This window comes from Mesocricetus auratus, unplaced genomic scaffold (genome assembly GCF_017639785.1).
Source record: "Mesocricetus auratus isolate SY011 unplaced genomic scaffold, BCM_Maur_2.0 Super-Scaffold_100009, whole genome shotgun sequence".
Lineage (NCBI taxonomy): Eukaryota > Metazoa > Chordata > Mammalia > Rodentia > Cricetidae > Mesocricetus > Mesocricetus auratus.
In genome coordinates, this window is record NW_024429193.1 from 10,141,572 (window position 1) to 10,169,269 (window position 27,698).

At 40.1% G+C, this 27,698-nt stretch overlaps 1 protein-coding gene across 4 annotated transcripts in view; it reads left to right on the top strand.

Annotated features, from left to right (window-relative positions):
* The window catches only part of Adgrl2 (adhesion G protein-coupled receptor L2), a 616,339-nt gene that overhangs the window by 562,750 nt on the left and 25,891 nt on the right, over window positions 1–27,698 (top strand). For 3 of the 4 annotated variants that reach the window (XM_040751610.1, XM_040751611.1, XM_040751609.1), the window contains 8 exons: window positions 3,605–3,714; window positions 8,969–8,983; window positions 9,884–10,684; window positions 16,527–16,820; window positions 17,555–17,658; window positions 18,538–18,723; window positions 19,430–19,468; window positions 22,174–22,357. In XM_040751610.1, coding sequence (XP_040607544.1) covers window positions 3,605–3,714; window positions 8,969–8,983; window positions 9,884–10,684; window positions 16,527–16,820; window positions 17,555–17,658; window positions 18,538–18,723; window positions 19,430–19,468; window positions 22,174–22,357 — 1,733 coding nt within the window. Of the gene's footprint in view, window positions 1–3,602; window positions 3,715–8,128; window positions 8,275–8,968; window positions 8,984–9,883; window positions 10,685–16,526; window positions 16,821–17,554; window positions 17,659–18,537; window positions 18,724–19,429; window positions 19,469–22,173; window positions 22,358–27,698 lie in introns of those variants that run through there. The other variant, XM_040751612.1, reaches the window with a different exon arrangement.

The following is a 27,698-nucleotide window of genomic DNA, read 5'->3' on the forward strand; positions in this document are numbered from 1 at the left end:
ACATTTATGCCTTCTTAGGTTTGTGCCACCATATTCATTTGATGAATTAAGAAAGACTAAATGTAGAGACAACAGCAATGTCATAATTAATTAAATACATATATTTTGTTTTAAATTACATCTGTCTATGGGATACAGTTCATTTTCATAGAATGTCCAAAAATCTTAATTTCATATTTAATGAGTGAAAAGATTTTTAATTATGACTCAAATTTTTAGGAAGAGATTATGCCTTTTCCTCCTGATATGCACACATGCTTAGATAAATCACCACTGTTTATTTTCTCTCTTGTTTTTATGAAATTTTGTGGAAGAAAACTTTGGCTACCAATGCCTATTCTTTTATTTTTTTCTGAACTATTTAAACTTACCACGTTGTGTTTCAGTGGTTTTCAGAGCGACGAGACACACCCTCCTGCTATGTAAAACTACCCTGGGGCTCCCCCCAGCACTGAATTCCCCTCCTTCTGGCTGGGCCTTGATCATTTTCCCTTCTAAGATGCTCTGCCCAGATTCTGATCCTGCTCTGAGGGCCATGTTCTGGTAGTCACTACTGGAACTGTCTTTACTCATCCATATGTCTCCATCACTGCAGAGTAGCCCAACAGCCATTATTTGGAATGGAAATGTTTAAAGTGTGTTCAGCGTCCATTTCTGTGTGATGAACAGTGATTAAAGTTCTTCCAAATAGTAATATAGTGTCTATTTTATAGAAAACTCATTTTCTCTTATACCTTTGTCTTATATTCACTTTAACGATTACTGTCTGGGTTGTTAACATTGACAATTCACAAGGTGTTACATATATATATATGTGTGTATATATATATATATATATATATATATATATATATATATATATATATATATACATCAGTCTTTTCACTGTTAGTGCAGCAACAACCGTCCTCACACAGAGAGCTGTTTATGTGGGAAATGGGAGAGTCGAGCTCGATCCCCGCCCAGTGTAGACACAGAAGACAGAGACTCCAGAATTAATTTCATTTTTTGGCTTTTGCTGCCTTTTGATTTCCATGGCAATGAAAATTGAAAGCTGAGCCCTTGGTAGGAACTTACTTTTCTTTTGTGGCTAAGTAATTACTTTCTCATTCTTGATTTCTTCAATTATAGTAACTTAGAGTTTTACAGTCTTACCCACAGCACACAGGTTAATGAACTGACAGCCTTTCCTTATATTGAGAGCTCCTATTAGTTTTTTTCCCCTTCTTGAACCCAACTGGTGCTGTTTTGAATCTCCAAGGCTTTCATTTGTGTTTGAATAAAGACACTGGTGTCCACAACTATGATTATTGTATCCTTTTCACTGTTAAGTTCCTCCTCTCTTTGACTCCTTCTCGAATTAGTTCAAAACTCCAACTTTTCTTAATACCCTCCCCACTCACCAGTGCTGGAGATTGAGCACAAAACCTTGTACAGATTAGATGTGCTTGCTCCCACTTAGCTAAACATGAAGTCTCCATGTATTCATTTATACGGTGTGTGTGTGTGTGTGCGTGTGTGCATGCATGCATGTGCGTGCTAAGAGCAGGTGTCAAGTCCTCTGGGACTGGAGTTCAGTCAAGTCGTCCTGAACCACCTGAAGTAGGTTCTGGGAGCAGTGCTCAGGGCACTGGAAGAGGAAGCACTGCTAACCCTCAGCGGTCACATTTTTTATTCTTCAGAAAATGGTGTGGAATCCCAGGTCTTTTCCACTGTGTCTGCATTCCCTTCCTTTCCAAACCCCCGTGCTCTTAACGCCGTCAGCTTCAGTGAAACCACATCTCTTTCTCCTCTCTCTAATCTGGCATAAAGACGATCCCTGTAGATATGAGTAAGTACAAGAGAGGACGTCACAGGACTTGATTTTTTTTTAAATGGGGACCAGAGTAGGGCTGAGGATCCTGGAAGATCAAGTGAGGTTTAGGAAGTACGGAGATTTCTTTCTGCTGTAGCAGGAAAGAAGAAAAACAAAATGTCGGAATTATGTTTCTATATGAGTTGAAGCACTAGATATGGAACCATTGAGACATAGCAAATCCACCCTCTGTTTTAAATCTTTTTAATACAAAATTGTTTCTGTGATTCATGTTAAGACAGCTCATTTTATTAAGTGGTGAACCACAGGCGGTTTCTTCAAGTAAATGGAAAAAACAGAGAAAGAACAGAACAAAGCACTGTGTTGTAAGAGATGTTTCAGTTACCTCATCTAAGTTCTTGAAATTTATGGGACAGGATGTCTTAAAAAATAACACACCGTATTGTCTCAGACTGATTGAGATCAAAGTTAACTCTTTTAATATTTACAATGCAATATTTCAATCTTAGCTACAATTTATTCAATAGTACAGAGTCACTGAAGTTCACTGTAATGTTGTTTTGAATTAAAAAAGGTTTAGCCATTTAATCTTGTAGACCTTTCAGGCTTTACCGCTCTTCAGGACAGCTCTCCGGAGTTGAGAGCTGCGACCTAACGCGTATCCCCCGTTAGTGTGACTGCTTCCCACCACCCTGGGGTTCCTGGTTCTGGGAGCTAGTCTACTTTTCGCCAACTGCTTTACAGTGCTATTTTATACTTCGCCTATTTTATGCACCATAGATTATTTGGTATTCAAATTGTTGAATAAATTTTTATAATAATGCCCTGGTTCTGCTTGCTTTGCCTTCTTAATGTATATACTATCAGAAAGTGTAATGAAAGCCCTGCAAACATTCCATTCCACTGGACTGTAATCAATTCAGATTATAAAAGAAATAGTTCTGGCTTTCACAAGGCTTAGGAGAAGAACATCTGGGTCCATTTTATAGAACTCAGGCATCATCCTGCCTGGAATACCAGCTTAACTCCAGTATCCTTGGTGACTTAATGACAGTGACAACAGCAAAGTGGACACTTCCGCAGAGCAATATATAGAAGGCCCTAGGGATGGTGCCCATGGCATTGTTTTTAATATTAGCTTTCAGAACACCCTGTTGTAGAACTGGGCACACAGTCACATCGTGGGCAGATGCGTAGCTTCTGTAAAAAGCAACGGCAGAGCTTAGGCATTCACTGTGAGCCAGGCACTCTGCTGGATGTCACCAGTGCCCCTGTCATTCATGCAGGCCTCCGAGTGTAAGATGGGAAGTACTAGCAATTACCTCTTATCCATGAGTATAGACGGTGCCTGTGTTAGTTAGCACATGTGTCACCAACTGGATGGAGGGACTAAATTCTGGGTCTACATGTGTTTGGGCATGTTGTGACAACTTCCTGCTTACCTGTTCAGTGTATGACCCTGGGGTTGACTGTACCTTTTTTTTCTAGTTGCAGTTTTTTAATTGTTAAATATGTTATCAAGTGGCCTGGTTGTTTTGTCTATTGGATATAATAAAAAGTAAAATATAAAAATATATTTGCAGACTTTCAACTATTTTCTTTTCACTTCTACTTACAATTTAGTGTGATCCCTGATACAGCAATTAAAAACAAAGAAACTATGAGTTGATAATGCCATCTGATTTCCCCTGCATTTTTGTTTTTTGTTGGTGAATCAGTTCTATATTACGTTTCTCAAGTAAAAGAGAAGGCCAGTGTTTCACAGGCTTGATTGATTCTCTTTTCCAGGTGCAACAATCGAACGCAGTGTGTAGTAGTTACCGGGTCGGATGTATTTCCTGATCCCTGTCCCGGAACTTACAAATACCTTGAAGTTCAATATGAATGTGTCCCTTACAGTAAGTATGAAGTTTGTATTTTCTCCTTTCTCCAGCGTTCCTTGTTGGAGCTGAAAAGACTACACATGTGAAAGACGCGTATGTTTATGGCCTACAAAAACATTATGCATGCAAAGCGCTCCCAGACTCGGGACTCCAATTAGCTTCATGAAGTGTGGAAGAAAGCCATAGTGTGATGCTGGCCAAGTGTCTGTCCGTGTTCTTAAGTGTTTGGCTTTTAAGGCTAGTGTTTTTCCAGAAAACAAACTTGAATTAGCTATTCAGTAGGGCAGATAGAAATCTGTACTTTTGCCCAATACCAGTTGCTGACAAATTGGTTTGGCTCACAAGGTTTTCTGAAGAAGGAGTTGACTCGCCTTCTAATCGTGAGGGATTTGAATGGCTAGCTACCTGCTGTCGTGGTAATGTGAGTGCTTGGGTAAAGCTACCAAATCAGAAACTGAGGCAAGAGTTGTCACCTTTCTTCCATGTCCTGGAAGGAAGCAATTCTTTTACCAGATTCAGTGAGGGAGTCTTGAAGCTTAAAGCCAAGAGTACGGACAAGCCATCCCAAAAGTCTTGTTCCTGTCTCTGCTTTTAAACTGTTAGCATTGTGCTTAAGAACTTGCAGAAGACTTAAAGCCCAAATTTATGAAGTAGATGTCAGTATTTTCTTTCCAGCTGCAGAGTGCATACTTCTCAGTTATTTTCATACACTGGGATAGGGTGGAAAATACTTTAATATACAGTTTACACAACTGAAAATCTGAATATATTGCCTAACTGCCACAAGCTAGTTTAGAAGTGCTTTTGTTCCCCTTTTTGCTTTTTTTTTTTTAAAGTGGAGTGAAAAATCAATATCGCAGTAGTGCAGAGGCGTTTGAAGTGAGAGGTTTAGATCAGTACTTTTACTGATTTTAGAAACTTTTTTCAACCTGAACAACAACCAGCAAGTCCCAGACATTTGGAGCTGGATTCGGTTGTGTTTGTGAGCCTATAGCTCCAGCTCTTTGTACGGGAATTGATGATTGAGGGCATTCTGGGCAACACAGGGAGACCCCATCTCAACACAGAAACACCTGATAAATAAATCGGCAAAGCCAAAAAAGGTGACAACACATTCTAGCATCCACTGTGAGGAGACGCTCTGTCCTCTCTGCCACAATATTGATAAATTGACTTTGTGTGTATGTGGTGTCAGTTAAAGGCCAAACACAGATTACCTCTCTCTTCTCGTACCTGCTCTGTGTTCCTGTGTTATGTAAACAGATGCGCTTTGTGTTTTCAGTATCTTCTGTACCATTTATAGGACTGGAAGCCCCCGAGTGAGCCGATCTGTTAAAGTGTTGCTCCTGTGTAGTGCGGTGGCTTTACTCAATCCCTCTCCTGTGCCACTCAAGGAACTTTGTATTCTTTTGAGCTAACCAAAAGTTTTGTTCCATGAAGTCCCTCTCACTTGAATTCAGCCTGGTTTCTGTCCTCAAACTAGACAAAGAATTCAGCATCCATTCCCAAACAGTGGAATCAGTCAGAGCTGTCAAGAATTGTCTTTCTGCAACCTGGTCCCTGTAACCTAGTCTCAGACACCAAGAACAGTGTTAAGCAAATATTACTTACAGACTCTTTAAGTAATTTCTTGTGCTGTTTAAGAAAGGAAAATGTGGATATCTTCTGGAACGTCTAACTTTCAAAATTTTACTTTTTCAGTTCTCCAGAAGTATTGTATATTGTGCACTAAACTTGCAAATAGCTGTACTCAGAGAAGTATTTGCTTTTTTTTTTTTATTTAGTTTTTGTCCTTCAAAATAAAAAGTAAACCCAGGAATTAATTGCTGTTGCTTTTCTAGATGTTTGCAAGAGGCAGAAATAAGTCAATGACTTTTTTCTTTTTAAGACTAGACGTTGTTGTCATTCCTATGTACCGTACAGTAGTGACACACTATGCAGCACATGATTGCAGCTCATGTTAAAATGTGATTGCACAGCACTCCTCGGCCACTCTCATCTTATGCAGTTCCTCATTGCTTCTCAGTCACTTTTATTTTAAGGGCCTGGCCTTGACCATTCCTTGTTTTAACAATGTATTTGCTTTTCTGTAGCATCTACACACCCCTTTCTCACATTACTTAGATTAAAAAAATGACACCATCATATAATGTTTATCATGTACGCCTTATCACTTGGCTTAATGCCAACCTCTACCCATAACAAACCCTTCAGGAACCTCATATGCCCCGAGGTGGCCCAATCGTATTCTAAGTGATTTCAGAGTTTCCATTACTTCAGCAAACATGGCGATTAATGCACACAAGCAAAGAACATTAGAAATGCCACTCTTTAGTTTCTATGGTAAACATTGTATGTGCTGTTTCACATTTGTCCAGGTAACATACATATCAAAATCACACAAACCATGTGCGTGCACGCACACACACACACACACACACACACACACACGCATGCATGCACGCAGAACATTCTTTATTGTGTGTAGGATGCAGATTTCACCGCATGCAAATGTGCGTTAACACGTCATTAGGGACCTTGGAGAGAAAAGGTCCAGCTCAGACTAGACGTCACATTCTCTAAACAGGCTTTGTGTTTCAGTCTTGTGACGACTTATTTCCAATTGCCACTGTAAGTAAGGATTTTATCCCAATGTCACCTACAGGCTCTCTCTCTCTCATTTGATAGGTAAATTGCACTCACGTTGGTGAATTAAATTAATATCAATCAATAAATGTTGAGATTATTTCTAAATGAAATAGTGTGTCACTTCAGATACAGAGTATGTAGGCTGTAGTCAGTTTGGCTCTGTTTTCTGTCTTGTACATCCATGGAGTCCTCTGCTGTGTTGGTGGGTGTGTACGTGTGTGTTTGGTCCATAGAATATTAAATATATCCTTATAATTAATTAATAGAATCTCTTAAGACAATTTGCATATATCTGCCATGTGATCACAAATGCAGAGTATTGTTAATTTTATTGTATTTTTATAGTCCTCTGGTAGAATTTTGGCTGATCTGACAGATATCTACCCTTTTGATTTTATAAAAATCTTCATAAGGAGTTTTTTTTTCCCTTTTAAAGATCCATCCACCAGTCATTGAAGGTTTTACTTATTTTATTTCAAAATTTTCCTTTGGATGCAATTTCTGAGTTATCATTGGGCACAGACTGTATAAAATTCATACCCATGCTCTTCTCCTTAATGTGGTATGGTTTAAATCATAAATAAATGAAATAATTTCTGTTCATGTTTTGCTCAGTGACTGCACTGTAATTTTGTTAGAAAAATAAAAATAATCCAGTGATCTTCAATGAATGAGCAATAAAAGATGCATTTCCTTATTTTTTTAAAAAACTGATCTGACTTTGAAGCTTTCTTGTAATAAGTAAGCATTGTAAGAAGTATTATTCCCATCCTTTATACCAATTGATTTATGTGAATAAAATCGTTGTTTCCTTAAGGAACAGTACGGCTGTCTATAAGTTCAGTCTGAGCACCCTCAACACCATGCCCAGGGCGTGACTGACTCTGAGCAGCTACAACGTGCTCCTTGTGGAGGAGTGACGTTTGGACCGAGTGCTACAGAATCACGTGTTGCTTTCCAAGGCAGCACGTTGCACTTGTCCTGTTTTCCCCTCCTACAGCCAGCCGCATACCAGTTAGAACAAGCGTGTTTCCTGAAAGTGCTTAAACAGACCATGTTGGTTAAGCAGGTTGTGGCTTAATTTAGAAATTATATGCTGTTGCTATGGCAAAAAAAATTCTTTTTTTTTTCAAAAATATTTGTGTGATGTTTCTCAAAGGAGTTCCAGAAGGTCACTGTTTTATCCTGACAAGTAATTATAATTCTAAAAAATATGTAATCAAGCCGAGACTGTAATATAATGTGCGCAGTGCACCCTGAATAAGCAGCAGTTGCACACACACGCACACGCACACGCATGCACACACACGCTGGTGCATTTTAAAAGGGAGGAGCACACACACGGCCTGAGCACAGCCGTATCTTTAACACCCAGGCGACATACTCGCGATCCCGTGCTGAATCTAAGAGTTGCCTTGTGTGGGTCCTCATCGCAGGAGACTGTGTGGCAACTGGGATCTTAATTGCACCCTTTCGTGGCGCACAGGGCACTCCCATAACCACACGGGGTTTGTCCCTACTCTTGCTCTCATGTCCTGCCCGGGCCAGGTCTGCCCCGTGAAGGCCTTTCCCTTTTACCGGGTCTGTGGATCAAGATGCTTGCTGGGAATGCCGGGTGTGACGGTTGGTGCATGCGGGCTTGCTCTCCGTGTTAATAAATGGGAGTGGGAAACAGTGTCATGACGCGCTAACCATGATTCTTTCTTCCTTTTCTGCCCTGCCGCCTGTGCTTGCTTTCCCCTTGTATGTATTTTACTTACTTTTTTTAAAAAAAAAATAGACTTAATATTGCAAGTTTGATAATGCGTATTATATATGGTATAGAAAATTAAGTTAGAATTTTTGTAATGTGAACTGTACGCAACCTTGAGTAAACCTGCAAATCCTTAATGGGCATTATCTACCCCTTTCAGAAGTCCCTATTGGGTGAGGGGAGATTTCTATATTCCTGGAAACGGGGCATTTTGCTAAGTGGTTAAGATGGATTTTTTTTGTAAAAATAGGAAGTAATAGAGAAATAATTGAAGTATACTGAGATGCATGACTGTGTAGTTACCTCTCATCTAAATATCTTTGGGAGGAAACGTAGCCATCTTGATATGTATTAAATTTGGCTTAAGCTCCAAAGTCAAGTTGTCAGCCTTACAAATGTATTTTCCTGCCATGCTTATGTAATTAGAGTCAGTTTGATAATTAAGCTCACACAGATCAAATGGAGCTGACACACCTGTGCATGCTTTTATGTGTGTAGTGTACATATATAAAAGGAAAAGCAGGTCAGAATGCTGCGTGGCATGGGCAGGGCTAGCTTGCATTAGGAAGAGTTTCATTATTTATTCAGGCACACTAAGTGAAGCAGCATGCCAACTTATTTGTCTTGCCTCCTTAATCTACTATAATGATTGATCCGTGTTCTTTTATGTAACTTTAGAATCTCTCTCCTGCTAGGTTCTCCTGTGTGTTTCTCTTTACCCAAAGTAGTACAGCTTCCGTATTCTTCCTATATTTAGCATCTGTTACGAATTCGATCTTAGACTAATAGTCAATTTATTTTTAATCTTTTTTTTCTTTTTTTCCTCGCACTTTTTTTTTTTAATTTTTCTTCCGATGCTTAAAATAGAAGTGGAGCAAAAAGGTAAATAATGTGCACAGTCTCAACCCCAGCTCCCTGTTATGTGCCTTATGGATGTGGCCCTCCTCCCTCCCCTCCCCTGCAACACCCCTGTACTAAATGATCAGCAGGACCTCATAACGCACCTCATAAAGGCGTCAGCTGTCCACACTGAAATTGTATGGCTGCCAAATCTGGCGATGGGGTAAAATTCTGAAGTCGGCGAAGGGGGACGTCCCTTTCTGTTTCTCTCCTGCCCTCTCTCTCTCTCTTCTCTGACACCCTTGGATATTTTCTTGTTATTGAAGTGTCATCTTGCCTGGCTTCCAGAACCCTCTCCGTAGCATGCCATGGTTACAGGGTCTCCTGGTCATCTCATCCTGCTTCCCTTGTGTTGACTTTCTCTACTCCCGATTGCACCTCGTAAAATCTGTAGTCTCCAACTCGAAGCACCTGTAACTTCTATAAAGAGCTCAAAATAAGTCTTCACATTGAGTTTCCTGCTCTGTGAGCCTCATTTTGTGGGAGGTGTTAAAGGGGCTTAGAAGTCATAGTGTTTGGCTTGGAATTAAATATTTATCCATGCTTAAGCACAGGGTTCAAGTTTTGACGCATGCATTTCTAAATTATTAGATTTAAAAAAAATCACAATTCGGAAATCTAAATTTTTACCCTAGTAGTATGAGTGACCCTACACATAGGTTTGTATTTGTGAAAATAAGTGCCAGCTACTAAGTACACTGGTACCTTGATTAGAGAAACTTTGGGAAACAAGGCTAGTATTCATAAAAGACATACTTCTAAAAATCGAATTCTGAACAAAATGGATTTTCCTCTTTTTATTTGTGATCAATAAAATGTGTGATTACCTGTGCCATTATTTTAAACTTTGTTCACTTCTTGTCTTTTCTCTGTGACTGTCAGTTTTTGTGTGTCCTGGGACCTTGAAAGCAATTGTGGACTCACCATGTATATACGAAGCTGAGCAAAAAGCAGGTGCTTGGTGCAAGGACCCTCTTCAGGCTGCAGATAAAATTTATTTTATGCCCTGGACTCCCTACCGCACCGATACTTTGATAGAATATGCTTCTATAGAAGACTTTCAAAACAGCCGCCAGACAACAACATACAAACTTCCGAATCGAGTAGATGGTACTGGGTTTGTGGTATACGATGGGGCTGTCTTCTTTAACAAGGAAAGAACGAGAAATATTGTGAAATTTGACCTGAGGACTAGAATCAAGAGTGGGGAGGCCATAATCAACTACGCCAACTACCACGATACGTCACCCTACCGATGGGGAGGGAAGACCGATATTGACCTGGCCGTGGATGAAAATGGCTTATGGGTCATTTATGCCACCGAGCAGAACAATGGAATGATAGTGATCAGCCAGCTAAATCCATACACTCTTCGATTCGAGGCAACGTGGGAGACCATGTATGACAAGCGCGCGGCATCCAATGCTTTCATGATATGTGGAGTTCTCTATGTGGTCAGGTCAGTGTACCAAGACAACGAAAGCGAGGCAGGCAAGAACACCATCGACTACATTTACAACACTCGGTTAAGCCGGGGAGAGTACGTGGATGTCCCTTTCCCCAACCAGTACCAGTATATTGCCGCGGTGGATTACAATCCAAGAGACAACCAGCTCTACGTATGGAATAATAACTTTATTTTGCGGTATTCTCTGGAATTTGGTCCACCTGACCCTGCCCAAGGTAAGAACGCTTGATGTTAGCTCTTTGTCATTTGGATTACCTCCTTTCAAGGGACTTCTGAATTTCTCCCAGTGGTTTTTCTTCTCCTGGTTAAATCACGAGGGAAGATCTGGTATATTGCAGCCCTGTTCTGCACAATTTTCTTTTACTCAGTTTGCTCATTTAAATGTTGACTTCAAAAAATGATAGCATTGATCGGTTTGGACCTTGTTGCTAAGCATACAGTAACTCCTACAAATCTGTTAACACTGTTCTTCCTTACCTACGTTTTGAGCTGATTACAGTGTGTTCTCAAATCCTTAACCTTCTTGGCACCACTAGTTAAGGGGAGTTTGCGTTAGGATGTCCCAAGGGAATCACTAGCTTTGTCATACATAGCCAGGGTTACACGTTCTGACCTTTTGACATCTGTGCTCTGGGTAGGAGAGGGTATCTTTCAACTTCTTCCTCTTCCGTTATGATGCCTTGCTCCGCCTAGATAGGGGGTGGAAGGCTTGGTTCCTGTCTCAAGTGATTGTGACAGACTTTGTTGATTCCCGTGGGAGGCCTCACCCTCTCTGAGGAGTGAATTGTGCAGGGGGGTTGGAGGACAGGAGGGAGAGGGAGCTAGAATTGGTATTAAAAATACAATTGTTTAAATAATAATAATAAAACTAAAAGAAAAAATTACACTTTCATTTCCTGATAAACTAGTAGCCATTTTAAGTCAGTGCTTCTGTTACTCAACCTGAAACATGCAGACTGTATGGTTTAAATAAGTCCAAAGGATTTGTGATAGCTCTGACAGCATTTTCTTGATTTTCGTCCCCTGATGGTATATTCAAGAAGGAACATTATTTTAGAAAGTAGTGTTAAATTTTTAGAAATATAATTTGGTTTATCAAGTGATTTCAGTTCTGTGAGAAATAGATTATGGATGTAATTATATGAATATTTTAGTTAAAAAGAGATGACCTCCTACTCAGGAAAAGAAAAGTAACTTGTTAGTGATTATTATAGAAGTGTGTACTAACAGTGTCTTTTCAAATGAATAATGTTTGTAGGCTTACGGTATAAATCAATACGTTGTTCACTGAATAAATTGGAGTTTCTAAATTTAGAAGTTACTCAAACATTTGAGAACTGAAAAGATTATGAGATGAAGACATTAATCTTTTCACTGAGGTGAAACACACCTGTCTGTTAAAGCACTACAGTTAGACATATTCACACTCGTTTAACATACAAACACTTCTCCTTTGATGTGTTATTAATAAGTTCTAAATATTGTCATATGGTCAGAACCTTAAAAGGGAAAACCAGAGCTTTTTATAATTGAATTTCAAATTTGAATCTTCATAGAGTACTCAAAGATGTGTTGAGTTTTTCTTGTAAGGGAAAATCATTGGCAGCATACTGATGAATCGTGTGCGCCCGGAGAGACTTAGTTTAAAAATGGGCCGTAAAATCTGTTGTTAAAATTTTTAGGAGCAAAACCCCCTTTAACAGCATCAATCTTTGCTGATAGCCTCTTAGAATCATTTGTTTTAGAGTACGCGATGTCTGTTTGCTCTAGAGGCTATCTGTTTGGGATGCTTGGTGCATCTTAAGTCTTCTAAAAGGTACTACAGTGCTTCTGTTTCATCCTTCTAGCCTTACAAAAGGCAGACTTCAGGCTTTGACAAGCTTCAGGCATTGGATAAAACTGTTTTGATCTCTGCTTCACCTTTTTGTGGTCTGCTCCACCTTGAAAACTGTTACTTTTGTCTTGGGTGGCAGTAAATCTGAGAGAGAGAGAGAGAGAGAGAGGAGGGAGGGAGGGAGAGAGAGAGGGAGGCAATAGTGGAAGGGATGAGAATGGTGTATAGTGTGTATTATTCGGGTACAGATTCCATTCTCCATAACACGATGACCCACCTTCTTGTCTCAAAATATCTCTTTAATGTGAGAATTGGCAACAATGGCTTTCCCCAATGCAATCTATGTGCTAGTGTATTTTGTGGTGCACTTCCAGTCAAGAAGTCTTTGGTAATTTAGGTGTGGTTTTGTTGTTTTGTTTTGTTTTGTTTTTCAGAAAGAGTCCTTACTAGTTTTAGAATGAGACACACAGCAAGTGAGCCTTCCCATTACAGTGTTTTATCATTCCAAATAGCTGGCCATTCTTGCATATTCCCAGGACATACAAATTCATATTGACCCCTTATTAAACCCTAAGTAATAAAACATTTTACCTGACCTAAATTTTTCTTGCTGCTGTTTGACCCATATTCATATTCTCTCTCCTCACAATGTATCTTCTTTGGCTTCTGGAGACTCATCTTTCTCTTACGAGGTGTGTGCTCTGTGTGTGCCTAGAGGTGGGCTCTCACGGAGCTATCCTGGCCAATGGATTTAGGTCAAACCACTAATTCGCATTCAGCTTTGCAGAAGCAAGACTCAAGAAATGGATGAGGCCAGGGGACAGTGCAACCAGAAGAATCGAGTCTTTGCTTCCCATAAACCCGCAATACACTTGAGCAGCTACAGTTCATACAACTCAATGGCCTGGGTTGCTGAGAAGAAGAGCTTACGCTGTATATGACAAACAAAGCAATAAAAATAATAGAAAACCGTTTTATGGGCGTATGTGGTCCCAGGTATAAAGGATGCTGGGAAGTCTTCTGTTGTTTTCCTGTGCATTGTTTTCCTTGCTAGCTCATGACTTCCAACTCTCTTCTCATTCTTACATCAAGCCTTTCTAGTTTCTCATGGCACAAGTGTGTTATTTCTATCTCCTGATCGTTTTCAATATTTGGATATTCATCTTGTGCTCTCCCCTGTGAGTCATTTTCCTTGTCATCTTACCCTACTTCCAATTTTTCCTCTTTCCCTCTACCTAGAACAGGTCTCGCCAAAAAACCCTGTTTGGTTCTATTTTAGCTCCTCAGCCTATCCATATCACTTGATATTTCTTCATCTTCCTACAGAGCTAACATCTCAAATATTAACAACAAAATAGTGTATCTTTAGGCAGTGTGGGGGCATTTCCTGAATATTTGTTTGTCTGGACTCTGAGAATTCTGAATGCTGCCTCAAGTAAACACGTTTTTAGCAAATCTGCCGTTTGTGTCGTGCTCATAAAGTATTCAATACGCTACATTTCCTGACTAGCTTCCCACTGATAGTGAATGGTAGACAAGATTGTTTTCTACTAGTTACAGGCTTCCTGGGTACCAAGTCAGTGTGTTCTTTGGTGTCACTCAAATGACGCACAATAGGCGACGTGCTGAGTCAGTCCTACTCTGTGCTACCTAGGAGGTCCTGAAGAGCAGGACCCTATAAAAGGGTTGGTATTCCCATCACTATCTGTTCTGTGCTGCTCTTCGAGAATGTTCTCAGAGTTTGGTCCTCTTGTCATGTTCATGATGCAAGTTGCTCTCCCGTACTCCCAAGTAAGGATGCATAGGATGCTTCCTTTCTCAGCTCTTGACCAGCCTCTCACCTAGAAAGGTAATACCAAATGTCGAAGAGGACAACCAGGTGACCTTAAATCAGTCACCTGACTTCTCCATGGCCAGATTTCCATGTGTCTGAAAAGATAATTTGTACCCGGTTCATGGAGCAGTAGTAAGGCTTGATCTATTGGTACATATTGTTGGTTGTCAGGGCATCTGGCTACGGCTGCTGAGTAAATACCAGCTTTTATCACTGCCAGATGCCCCACTGGCATTTGCCTCTCTTCGTGGAAAGATATAAAGATTTTTAGAAACACGTCTTTGATATTAAAATACACAGTCTTATGCCTTGAAGTATCACTGTGTGTCCATCTTCAAAAGTCCCCCAAATCCTAGTTGCTCCCAATGCTTTAGTATATTTGCAGAAAGCACATGGGTGCATGGCTATACCCCGCTACACGAGCTGTCCAGTGAGATTGCGCTATTCCCATTACCTTATCCCTCACTAACACTCAGAACTGTGGTATTCATACGTGCCTGAGTGAGTCCGTGTGCCCTGGTTAGTATAGTGCAAAGGTATGCATAAGAAGTGTAAGTCCAGCCGGGAGGTGGTGACCTATGCTTTAACTCCAGCACTCAGGAGGCAGAGGGCAGGCGGGTCTCTGTGAGTTCAAAGCCAGCCCGTTCTTGTCTCTGTGAGTTCAAGGCCAGCCCGTTCTCCAGAGCGAGGGCCAGGACAGGGTACGCAGAGAAACCCTGTCTCGGAAAACCACGTAAAAATGTCCAAGTCCAAACCATTTCGTTGCGCCCTTTTCTCGGTTCCCTCTTGATTCAGGCGCGGTGGTTTGACACTTCTGCTAAAGGCTGTGATGCTTTGACAAATGTTAATTGAGGAAGCTCTGAAAGCCTAGCTGCACTGTAGTCAAAAGAAAATGACACAGGTTTAACAAGATGGGGGGGGCTCTCAGGGACACAGACAGACAGGTTTGAAGAGTTTTCCACAGCAGCTGGCTAGGCATGCCATTTGACTGATGTACATAGACGCCTCTCACACGGCCAATCATTTTAGCCCAGAAATAAGACACGTAGTTTTCCCATTGAGACGAGGTGGGGGGGGACCAAAGCATCGTGTATTAAATGTAATGTCACACCTAAAACCCCTAGCTTAGCATGCTCTCAACTGTTAAGAACTACATAAATACTTGTAGGGCAGGGCCTAAAATATTAAACATTTTAACAGTGAATTTGAACTTATTTTTTAATATTCACTATTGTGGTTTAATTCTTGTGTATAGATAAGACACAAAACTAATGTTTTTTATTTGATATTTCCTCATTGTACATAGTGATAGATTTCAGTAAGCTTTTCATTTGAGCATATCAATGTTAATAGTTCTATAATGTAAAAATAACTTACTCGTATACTTTAAATTTGAGGCACCCTACACATTAGATTTCAAGAATAAATTTGAAATACCTGTAAATATGGACAAAGCTTTTGGATATTTTCTGACAGATTTTAAATGATAGTAAATTTTTGCTAACAGATTTCTCAATGCTTAGTTATTAGCGGAGACAACAGTTGGGTGCTGCTGTTTAAAATCTAATTGACTTAACTCTTTGATAGCAATGTTGGGGGACCAAAACAGAACTTTCCTTAAAATGAATTTTTTTTGGCTTGGTTTTGCAATGTGTAACTATAGTTCTTTTACATTGTCTGCTGAGGGTCGTGGGATAATGAAAGGTTGATTTTTGAATTCATGATCTGTTCTAACCTCTGTCTGGATACAAAACTACACGGTGAGCTCTGCCCTTTCATCCCCACCTTTGCAAAGTAAAGACGCCAAGCCCAGAGCAGCGTGAGCATGCCAAACTTACCTTCTGTTTGGATGTAATCAGGCATGCTCAGAAATCCCTCAAGCAAGAATGGCTGCTGGCTGGAAAGATGTCAGTGTTTGTTTTCCTGTAGGATGTGGAGTGGGTGACTTCAGATCTTTTTATCATCCTAATTATCCATTATTGTCAGAGGTTTTTCTTCTCCCTTGATCTTTTGCGTTTGTCGATAAAGTATGCTTGCATACTAGAATCTTCCTGCACTGCCTTCCTGTGTTTAGCGCTTTATCGTGAGATTGCACTTAAATCGTGCGTTTATAGCTCACTGAGAGCTGAGCTACCATTAGCTTACATGGTCATCCTTTAACCTTATGAATAAATTGTAATAGAAGTGATTTTTTTCTTTTTCTCCTTCCCTACTATAATTCTGTTTGTTAATTTGGGATATATGGATGGGTGAAGGGCAGTGTGTGTGTGTGTGTGTGTGTGTGTGTGTGTGTGTGTGTGTGTGTACATGTATGTACATTCGCATACATGTGCCTGTAGGTGAGCATGAGGGTGTGTTTGAGATTAATACATTCATCTTTTTTTCATAGTGCCTACCACAGCTGTGACAATAACTTCTTCAGCTGAGCTGTTCAAAACCACAGTGTCAACCACAAGCACTACTTCCCAGAGAGGCCCCGTGAGCACCACAGTAGCTGGACCCCAGGAAGGAAGCAGAGGGACAAAGCCACCTCCAGCAGTTTCTACAACCAAAATTCCTCCTGTAACAAATATTTTTCCCCTGCCAGAGAGATTCTGCGAAGCGTTAGACGTCAGGGGGATAAAGTGGCCTCAGACACAAAGGGGGATGATGGTTGAGCGACCCTGTCCCAAGGGAACCAGAGGTATTTCCTGCCATATATTATATGATACAATGTATGCATTTGAAGTTTATTGAGTAGCTTCTGAATGACACTGAAGCAGTTTCATTAGAGGCAGAAATTTACAATAGCCAATCTCTTTAGTTTGTTACATTACATACACAGTTTCTTTACACAACTTATTTTAAACTACCAAAGTCAGCCTGGCTGTGGTGGTGCATGCCTTTAATTCCAGCACTTGAGAGGTAGAAGCAAGTGAATCTCTGTGAGTTCAAGGCCAACCTGGTCTACAAGAGCAAGTTCCAGGACAGCTAGGGCTATGAGTTCCAGGACAGCTAGGGCTATTTTGTCTTGGAAAACAAAACAAAACAACAAAAAAGGCTACCAAAATCACCCAAGATCAGGCACAGATTCACCTCTCACATTACCTGTCAAAACTGAGCCTTTTCCCCCAGTCCTCTAGCAAGGCTCCCCTACAGCTGTCTTTCTCATTATAATCATCACTTTGAGTCCCAAGAACATCAAGGGCCTTTTGGCTTTTTTGCTCTAAGTGTCTCATGTTTCTATGCTGACTTTATGCTTACTGTCTATAATGTTTTGCATTGCATGCTACTTTTTTGTAGTATTAACCGACTACTTCTATTAGCATTTATTCAAAATTTAACAGACAGCCTAGGATCATTGTAGCCAATTTCCCAATAGCTTGCTGAAAAAACAAATGGCTTCAGTTTTACTCTTGCTTCCGGCATCTGTTGCAGGAACGGCCTCGTATCTCTGCATGGCTTCCACAGGAACATGGAACCCTAAGGGCCCCGATCTTAGCAACTGCACCTCTCACTGGGTGAATCAGCTGGCTCAGAAGGTGGGTTAGAATGTTTTGATGTGATATGTTGATTGAAGGCTTGAAGTTCTGACATAAATTATTTAGTTTTCTATGTTACACTAGGCTCTGTGGTTCTTTGTTCAACATAAACTTTTTTTGTTTTGGGGCCTTTTTTTCCCGTTTAAAGCATAGTTTTGTCTGTAAACTAGTCATTGAATGTTAAATTTGTTTGGGGGGTATGCTGTGTTCTGTGTTAAGCTGTTTGACAAACGCATACTTGTTTAATTTCATTCACATTTAGTTTGTTCTGGTTCTTTTGATGTTCATAAGACAAATAGTGTATTGGCCCAATAAATCAAGATTCATTAAATTTGCAGCTGAACCCACAGAATGCAAACAGATGTTTGTATCACATACAGTTTCAACATAAAACTGACTCTTGAAAAGGCCTAAAAATCACTCCCTGGATTTTCACATTGTAATGTAGTACCCTTTTATTTTTTCCCTCCATCTACCTATTTTGAAATACAGATATTAGGTGATAATTCTATCACCAAGAATTATCTGTTGTCTGATGTAAAATCAGCATCACTGGAATCAATTAAAAACTTGAAAATAACAATAAAGTGGTTATAGCAAGAGGAGAGCCAACTGCAAAACAAAACTTAAAGGATGTCTCCCCTCTTTCCTTTTGTTTCTTTTTGGTGTCTGGTTGAGTATTTCTTTTCGCGTGTTAAGGATCTAAAAGCCTTTAATCTTCTAAGATGAAGAGAAAGTTACTGGTCTCAATGAGTTGCAGACTTTGACATATTTGCAATCCCCCCCCCCCACCACCACCACAATGGAGGGGTTTAAAGAGAACTCAAAGCCACAGACAGGAAGAGAGTTTTACTGAGATAATACAAATTGTCCTTTCAGATCAGAAGTGGAGAAAATGCTGCAAGTCTAGCCAATGAACTGGCGAAGCACACCAAGGGGCCTGTGTTTGCAGGGGATGTGAGCTCCTCAGTGAGACTGATGGAGCAGTTGGTGGACATCCTGGATGCTCAGCTGCAGGAGCTGAAACCCAGTGAGAAGGACTCCGCAGGGCGGAGTTATAACAAGGTAGGGCCCCTGCAGCTGAAGGACGTGGGTCTGTGTGTGTGGCGGCTCTCCGCCCTGCAACACTTGGAGACCTAACTTCCCAGTCCGTCCATCTGTCAGGAAGAATAGCTGAGAAAGGAGCAATGTTCTCCTTCCCCAAAAGTTCTCACTGACACGGGCTGTGACACATCTAGTTGATCCATCTGGATGTGGTCAGTACTCCCGCATTAGCATTTGTAGCTCGAGTGACGTTATACAGCTCATGTTGACAGAATTGTGTGAAAACATGCAGCTCTCCGTGTTTGAAACAAAGTTGTGACACACGGTGGCAGCTTTGGGGAGAAGTTTGTATCTGTTTTCAGGAGAGTGCTGATCACACCGCTAAGTCTCAGTACTAGGTGCCGAGTTGTGTTTATGATACATCCATGTTCAAATAGTCTCATGTTCAAGTCCAGAATTAGTCACAGATAAGTGGACTATTATTTTTAACAATGATATGTACGTATAAATTTTTTCTTTTTCTCTTAAAAAAAAAAAGACACTTAACAAGATAGAGCTGAAAACTGTAGACAGCCTTGACCTTGAATGGAATTGCCCAGAGATCTATCTGTAGCTAGTCAACTCTAATTCAGGAACACCAACTTAGTTTTTGAGGATTTCTTCTTTCCTCGTTTTTTTTTCAACAGATAAAATCTAACCTCTGATTTTCTTTTCTTTTACTTAAAAGCTCCAAAAACGAGAGAAGACATGCAGGGCTTACCTTAAGGTATCTTTCCTGTGCTGTCCCCCTGCTTTCTCCCGTCTTCGGCTGCCTGCCACGCTTATGCCATCTTGCTGCATGACTCAGAATTTTCAGTCTTTGATAATTATATAATGTGCCCCATATCAGCTGTACAAATGTTGGCGTTTCTCAGAATAAGCCAGTGATATTTCACTTATCTTTTTATTTTTGCTGTTTTCCCGTTTATCCAAAAAAAAAAAAAAAGCGATGATTTCAATGACTATCCTGTGAATTGGAAGAAAGCACATAGTATTCCCTTTTGTTTCCCTTGTCCTCTCTGTGGATTCAATGACCTGAAACAGCTATGATATATTCTTGGCAGTTTATCATATCAAAGACTGTACGGGCATAATATATGTGCATGTGAAAGTCACTGCTTCCGATCTCTGGGGTGTACTGCTCAATAGATCAGGCTCTGTCCTGGCCCTTTGGGAATTTGCTTCTGGATGTAGGGTGCTGAGTACGGGTGTGCAGACATAAAATATGAGTTACTGTGATAGTGACTCAAGTATAGGATAGGTGGGAGATCTTTTTGGGCTCATAGGAGCAGAGAGACACTTCTGTCCTGTGGCCAATGTTTCTTCCTAGTACACCGAAACGGCAGGCAGCACTGAGGTACTTCATGCAAGTAAGCCAAATTAATTCTATCGTACTTAGTTTGCTCCGGAGGTTAGAAGTCCCTTGCTGTTGGGGAGACGGATTTAGCCCTTAGGCTGGCAAATGTAACCTCAAAGGGCAAAGTCACAGGGTGGGGGGAACAACCATAGGACTTCTCTAGTTTTGTAATGGAGGTTACTCAGGAGCCAAGACCTCATTAACTTGGTCGGCAAGGCCAGAGATGGACACAAAGAACACCATCTCACTGGTTAGCAAATGACAGTGTCGGACCCAAGCCCTTTACAAGAAAAGGCAAAGGGAAGTCAGTTTTCAGGTAGTAAGGTTTTAAGGACCCATACGAATCTGATTAAGGATGCAACCAATAAAGATCTATGAAATAATTCACACTCAGATGGTGACGTTTCCCTTAAGATACTAATGTTCGTGGAATCCAGTGATAAGTGTCTTGCACAAGACATACCTCAGTGAGCCAAGAGCAGACTTTGACAAGAAAAGACCGCTTCAGGAATATGACTAGGCTAATGATTATCTTGATCCCACCTAAAAAAGCACAAAGGCTAATAAATAGGGAACATTTCAAATTAATGTAAATGTGCCATCAGGAGGAATGTGTACACATGGTACGTCTCAATATGACCTTAATTTCTTATCAGTGTCATCTTCAGCGTGTTTCAAATGAGTTTCTCTGTTCAGACAAGACTAATAAGCCACCTTAGATTACAGATCAGAAGCAACTCACTCTATGCAAATGAAGTGAGTTTCTGCTCACCTACAGAGGATTCGTTGGTAACTTAGATTAGAGGCTCCAGTCTGTACATCTTGGTGACTAATGAATCTGGCCTCGGCAGACCAATTTCTGTTCCACTCTCGTTACTGGCTGAAGAAGTATCCGTGTGAGCATTCTACACTATCCCGTCTCCCATTAGAAAGGGGAAAAAAAGCCTTCAACGCCACTAGAAAGTACCTTCCACCTGCCAGGGAGGTGGCGCTGGCTCACAAGGCAGACGGAAGGAGGGTATTAAGATGGGTTAAGTAATCAGTCTCATCCTGACAATAGCCTCAGACAACTTTTCCCCTTGCTCATGTCAGCACAGAGCAGTCCATTGTTGTTTTTCCTACACGGAGTTCCCTTTCTCCTCAGCAGTTACCAGTAGGTCAGAACAATGTGTGTCTAGGCCCAACGGCACATGATGCATGGGCATGTGGAGCAGGGAGTGTGCGTAGTGATTCTAGCTGTCCACGGCACAGCCCGCTGCAGCCCAAGTGCACCACACGTGAGCATCCCAGCTTGCCTCCACTGCCTCAGCCTGCTGGGTTACATTGTTATTAAATGCTGCTCTGCCTGGGGGAGAAGTTAAGCCCACACTTAGGAATACATGCAGCTTGGTTGCAACGCTTCCGTATCTCTATTTCCCTTAGACCGTCCGCATAGCCTTTCAGTGTTTTGCCTGTTTTCATCAGCCCTTTAAATGCAGACCCGGTCCTTAGCCGTTGGTGTCTATAGACCCGTGTCTTTTCGCTGTGTAGGTAATGTGAAGGGGCGGAGATGTAGACAGATAACTTACAAACTTTAAAGCTACCCTTACCCCCGAGCGGTAATAAATAGACAACGTCTGTAAAGAAGTTTGACTTATTTGCGTTTGGGTTCAAGAATACACTATGACTAAAATTTCTCATAGACACTGACCTCGAGAATCATCTGTGTTTTCTAGTCTTACATTTGCCTTGTGACATTACAAATGTGGCGAATGTAGAAATTGGGAGTGACCACACATGTAAGACAGTCCTTGGAGCTGCTGCTGAGGGTCCCACGGCCCCTTCAACCATTGCAGTGTGCTTAGGGAAATGGGAAACACACCAGAGTTCTTGCAAACTATCTAAAGTCAAGCAGCTGTTCACTAATGTCCAGTGAGTGCTGTTTTGAAGCAGTTGTCCATACTCACGGTTGCCCGAGTCATGAAAGAAAAGTAAATTAACCCTGTCAGGTAAACATCACAGTTGTCACTAGTCAACGACCGACCAGCCCTGTGCTCTAGTAGTCAAGACTAATGGTTGTTTTCTAACGGATGCAGGCAATTGTTGACACAGTGGACAACCTTCTGAGACATGAAGCATTGGATTCCTGGAAGCACATGAATTCTTCTGAGCAAGCGCACACAGCCACGATGTTACTGGATACATTGGAAGAGGGAGCGTTTGTCCTGGCAGACAATCTCTTGGAACCAACCAGGGTTTCCATGCCCACAGAAAATATTGGTGAGTGTTATCTGTGGCTACATTTAAATTCAAAGATAGATGTTAAAGAGAGTAAAGTCTACATTCTGAATCTATCATCTCCCAGCACTAGACTTCTCTTTTGCTGAGTTTTTTTTTCACACCTTTCAGGAAAAGAAATTATTGATCATATTTAATAAAATTAATGTTTAAGCTGAAATCTGCCTATACCGTATAAAAGTTGTTTTTATGAGTATGTGTGTGACTTTTTCAATAAAAATCATTAAAAGAAAAAATGAGAGCACTTAAATTCTAGAATATTGGTTGCCCGAGTAATGAATGTGCTTCGCGTGAGAGTGTGGCAAATGCTTTTCCGTTTTTATAACATTCCTGACGAATTTAAATCACTCCATGTGCTCTTCCAGTCACACATTTTAGCTAGTAAAACTCAAGTGGACAGTTTACATTAAACACAACTTCCTTCAGGTAAATGAGATGTTCCATAGCTGGGAATTAGTGGTTCATACCTGCAGTGTCAACTGAGGCAGGAGGATTGCTTTGAGTTCAAGGCCACTCTGAGCTATAGAGTTAGAGTGAGACTCACAAGCAAACAGTTGGGGATGGAACTCGGTGGTGAGATTCTCATCTAGCACTCAGGAAGCCCTGGGTGTAGTCGCTGGCACCATGTAAACCAAGAGTAGGGTGCGTTCTGTGTCCCCGGGCAAGTGGAGCCAGGATATCCAGGCTGAAGTTCAGAGCCGCCTGTGGAAGACTCTCCCTCCCTCCTCCCACTGAAAGATACTGTCAGTGAAGGACATATAGCATAAAATAGCCTTGTTTCTAGGTGGTCAGATGGATATCAATCCTTTTGGAGGATAAACTAGGAGTTAAAATACTGCCAGTGAGGGTCAGACATCTGTTGTTGACAATATTTGACCGGAGAGCAAAATTCGATGTTTAAATTTTTCCATCTTAGAGTTGACGCTTACTTGGTGAGGTTGAATACTTCATCTGGCAATCCTCAGGTGAAGTTTACTATGTATCTTACTGAGACAAAGGTTCCCGATTATAAGTAACAAAGAAAACACCCCTGCAAAGAACATAGACCTCCTATTCCTCCACAGAAAGCCATGCGTGCTCATGTCGTTAGAGCAGTGTAGATGAAGTTCTCCAGCAGGGCTCCCATGGCCATGTCCTCCTGCCAAACCATGGCCATCTATCATGTTAACAGCTGAGGAACGAGGAAACAATGGCATAAAAGTTTTAAACAAATGAAGTGAAATACAAGTAATTTGTTCTGAGGCACAGAAATTATAAATCACTCAGTAACTTCAAGGTGTAAATGAAGTCAAAAGGTTACGTCCACCATAATCCTAGGTATCCGGTTCTTTTAAAAATGTTTTCACATAGTTTAGTTGTAATAAGAACGAATGGAACCCCATTCCATCATTTTATAAACCTTTTACTATCTGAGGCCAGTTCCTGAGCAAATAGCAGTCTCCAGATTCCTACACATGGAATGCACCTCAGCTGTGTCCAGTGGCATACCCCTAAGCACAGAAGTAGTGTGAACCCCATCCTCTGAGTGAATGCATCTTAGAAAGATCTATTGCATTTTGTAACTTTAATTTGTTTCCCAAAGTTTCTAATGTTGATTTTAAAAAAAAACCTAATTTCCCCCCTCAACTTAAAATGTTCAAGAAAATTTGAAGGGCCATGTTAAATTCTGTGAACCTTTAAATCTTTAATACCTATACAGCATGTTTCGGTTTCCCAGATGGTGTTGGGACCTACTGGCTACACCTTTCTAGGATGACAGAATGCACCACTACCCCGCGTTTACATGGAGCTAGGGATGCAAACCCATTTCTATATCCCCGATAATTTTTTTTGTCCCAATTCAAGAGAAGCTGAAAATTAAATGTCTGCGAATTATCATTTTCTTAATACATCTTTCTGTGTGTGGAAAGATTGTTCTTTCTATTAAAGTTTTACACTTAAAGGTGTCATGGATATTCATTTACGACACAGTGTATATATCTTACTGGTATTACTAACCCATGCTTGGAATTTATTGTGTTCTTATACTTGCTACCCCAGTATTACCAGCATGGAAGTCACTTTAAACATTTTAAAGTATTTTTTTTATTTCTAACTTTTAGTCAATTTTTTTTGCAAAACAAAAGGAGTAAGTGCTATTTTAATCACAAAGAAAACATTCTGCTTTTCCTAGAACTTGTCTTTAAACACACTATTTCCTTATTCTTTTGAACTCTTATCTAAACTTAAAGGGTTTGCTGTATCTTCAGTTATTATAACAACTTGTTTTCTTCTTAGCAATTAGTTTTAACTTCATAATGTGATGTACTCAAATGATATATGATCCCATAAAAGCAGTGTAATTGTATGGGGACAGCATCTGCAGTCAACTTTGAGATCTAATTTTTATTCAGAGTTGTCTATTTTGAATGTGAGTCTCATGAATTTTGAACAAACGTTCCTCATGTAATCATCAGCATAGGCTATATTTTTATCTTCAAAAGGCAGTCTCCTCCTACCTGCTTCCTGTCACTGTGGTTGGCTCCTGACTTTGACTTGGATTCTTATTTGATCTTGCTTCTTTTATGTTGAGTTAATTTTGAAACTCCCTGTCCAGACTGTTTATCTGTAGTTCAGTCTTGTGGCTCAGTATCGTTCCATTTTAGTGGTGTACTCCTAATTCTCTGTATCCCTTCATGTTTCTGATTCTTAGAGTTGTTACCACTTAGTGGCTCTTATTTCCACTTTTTCTCTAACAGCAGTGAGTGAGAGTTCACTGTCTCCATCTTTTTGTTACTCAGTGTCTTTATTTTTGGCTGTCTCAGTAGTTTATATTGGTATGTCACGTGGGTTTCTTTTGCATTTCTATGATTACTTAGTAACACGTGTTTACTTTTTGGGTTGAGTATGGTGGAGACTTGGTCCCCTTGTTCAGCCCATGGATTCTTAAACTCTATCCTTCAGCCTCAACCTCCTAAGTGATACGCCCAGTAAGTAGCACTTAATTGATGAATTCTTCGTATGTGTTTATGACCTGTTCACTCATCTTTTTGTAAAGTATCTGTTAAATTTATTTTTCTCCAGTTCAGTTGTTTTCTGTTTGATGAGTAGTAAGGATTCTTTATATGTGCTTAGTGTATGTCTTAGGCCAGAAATATATACACTAAATGTTTCTCTCAGTAAGTGACTTTTTTTTTTCTTGTCTTGGGAATAGCAAAAGTTGCTAATTTTGACTTTGAAAGTTTCTGGTACCTAGTTGTAGCATCATCTGCCCAATCTTATCTTGCTCACACTTTTCAACATTGTATGACTTTACAGCAAATCATCGTGTCCTGTCATTACTAAAGTGAAATCTTCAATATACTTTTCAAAAGATAGAAAAAATTACGATTACCATAAAGAAAATGTGTTCGGGAGATAGCATGTATACACTTTTACTTCTTGTGAATGCATTTTCAGAATGACCTCAGTAGGCAGTATAACCCCCATCCCCCCACCCCACCACCTCCCTATCACTTTAGACTTAGATGCATTATAGCTGGAAAAAAAGTCAGACTATGGTTTACAAGAAGAGAGGTTATTCATTCATCATGCTGTGTGGACGGCAGGCTGGGCTTGGATCTGTTAAAGTCCATTCTGTATTGTCTTCGCCCTGGAGCTCAGACTGGCCTAGAACTTGGCAGGTCCCCTGTCCCCCATCAACATTTTCCCCAGATGCTCTCCTGCATCTTTACTTGCAGCCCGTGAGAGGGGAAAAAGCTGTTTGGAGTGAGACTCTGGATGGCTCTCTAGTGAACAAAGTGCATGTGCTTTGAGCTATCCGTTGACTAAGTCGTGTGCCATAGTGACCAACATTATGTTGGTAGTAAAGTTGATGCTGGGCATTGTCCGTGATAGACAAGATCAAGTAGGAAATAATTATCACCTTCGTTTATTTTTAACTGTCATATACATTTTTACCTTTATTCTGGGGTCTTTTTGGAGATGGTTTGTCCAAGATGACCTCAAACTCTTAGACTCAATTATTTTCACTTAGCAGGTTACACGTGGGTACATTACTTATATTTATGGCATTAATGATTTCACACTGTAAATGCCATTAGATAATTTCCCCTCACATCTAGTATGTTAATGAGTATATCTAATGAGATATGCACCTCTAGTTCATTTGTCTGATCTAGGAATACACCACAGTTTATCCTAAATGGCATTTCAGTGGCTTCCCACTTTTGGGTGAGGAAAGGTAGACCAAAAATTTTGTGGGTCTTATTGTTCAAAGTTTCTAGGCATGTATCTTACAAGGAAGTTTTTAAGGGACATACTATATTAATCCATTTTACCAAATATTTTCCAGTTTTTCCTCTGCCTGATTTTTCCAATTTCTGGTCTCATTGGTAAATACACTGCACCACCACAGGCTAACAATTTTATTTTACATAGTTTGTAGCTTTCATGATGTTTTGAAGCACATTGTATTACTTTAATTTGTCTGTTTTATTTTTATTTGTGAATATGTTATTGTTAGCATTTCCCTATTTTTCTATTTCTTTGTATTCTCTGTATGTGTTATGACCACTAATTTGTTGAGAATTACATAGTTTAAGAAATATTCTGTTCCTTTCCTATTATTTTACATAATTATGATGTACAATTAATTAATTAGTCTTTAGTTTTAGGGTTGGAGTTTTTGATACCTAGGAAGTTTTACTTTTGGCTTCTACTTAAAAAAAAAAAGACCTCTGCTTTGATTTACGATGGTCCCACGCTATATAACTTTGTAAACTTGTAAGTTATTCATCTTTGTGGTTTTGTATTTGACTGTAGTCTTTCTAAAGTCTACATTTTATTGTGTGTTGTCTTAGAACAATTAACCTGGCCTTTTCCTATGAATAAACCAGTTCTGTCTGTACTGTGCTCTCTTCTCATGTCTCTCATCCGTCAAGGTTCTACAAGTGTCAGCATGTTAGTAGGGTCTAGTATTTCCTGCCTTTGTTTAGTATTGCTTTGTTTTCAGTGATGCTAGTAGCTTCTGAGCCTTTCAATATTTCTCCTTGAGGAATTTCCTTGGCTGCCTTTGTGTATGTCTCATGCATATGAATTTTAAAATCAATTTTTCAAGTCCCATGCTCTCATAAGGTCTTGTTCGTATTTTTATTAGAATTAAACTTCACTTATAGATTGCTATTTTAAGAAGCACTAGAGCTTTCAAATTAATGAGCATTACATAATGGTCTATTTCTTAATTATGGTTACTGTGAATAATGAGTTGTTATACCCTTACAGTCTCCATTTCCTTTGTTTGTTTTTTTGAATTGTTGCCATAGCACTGTAAGATTGTGATAAA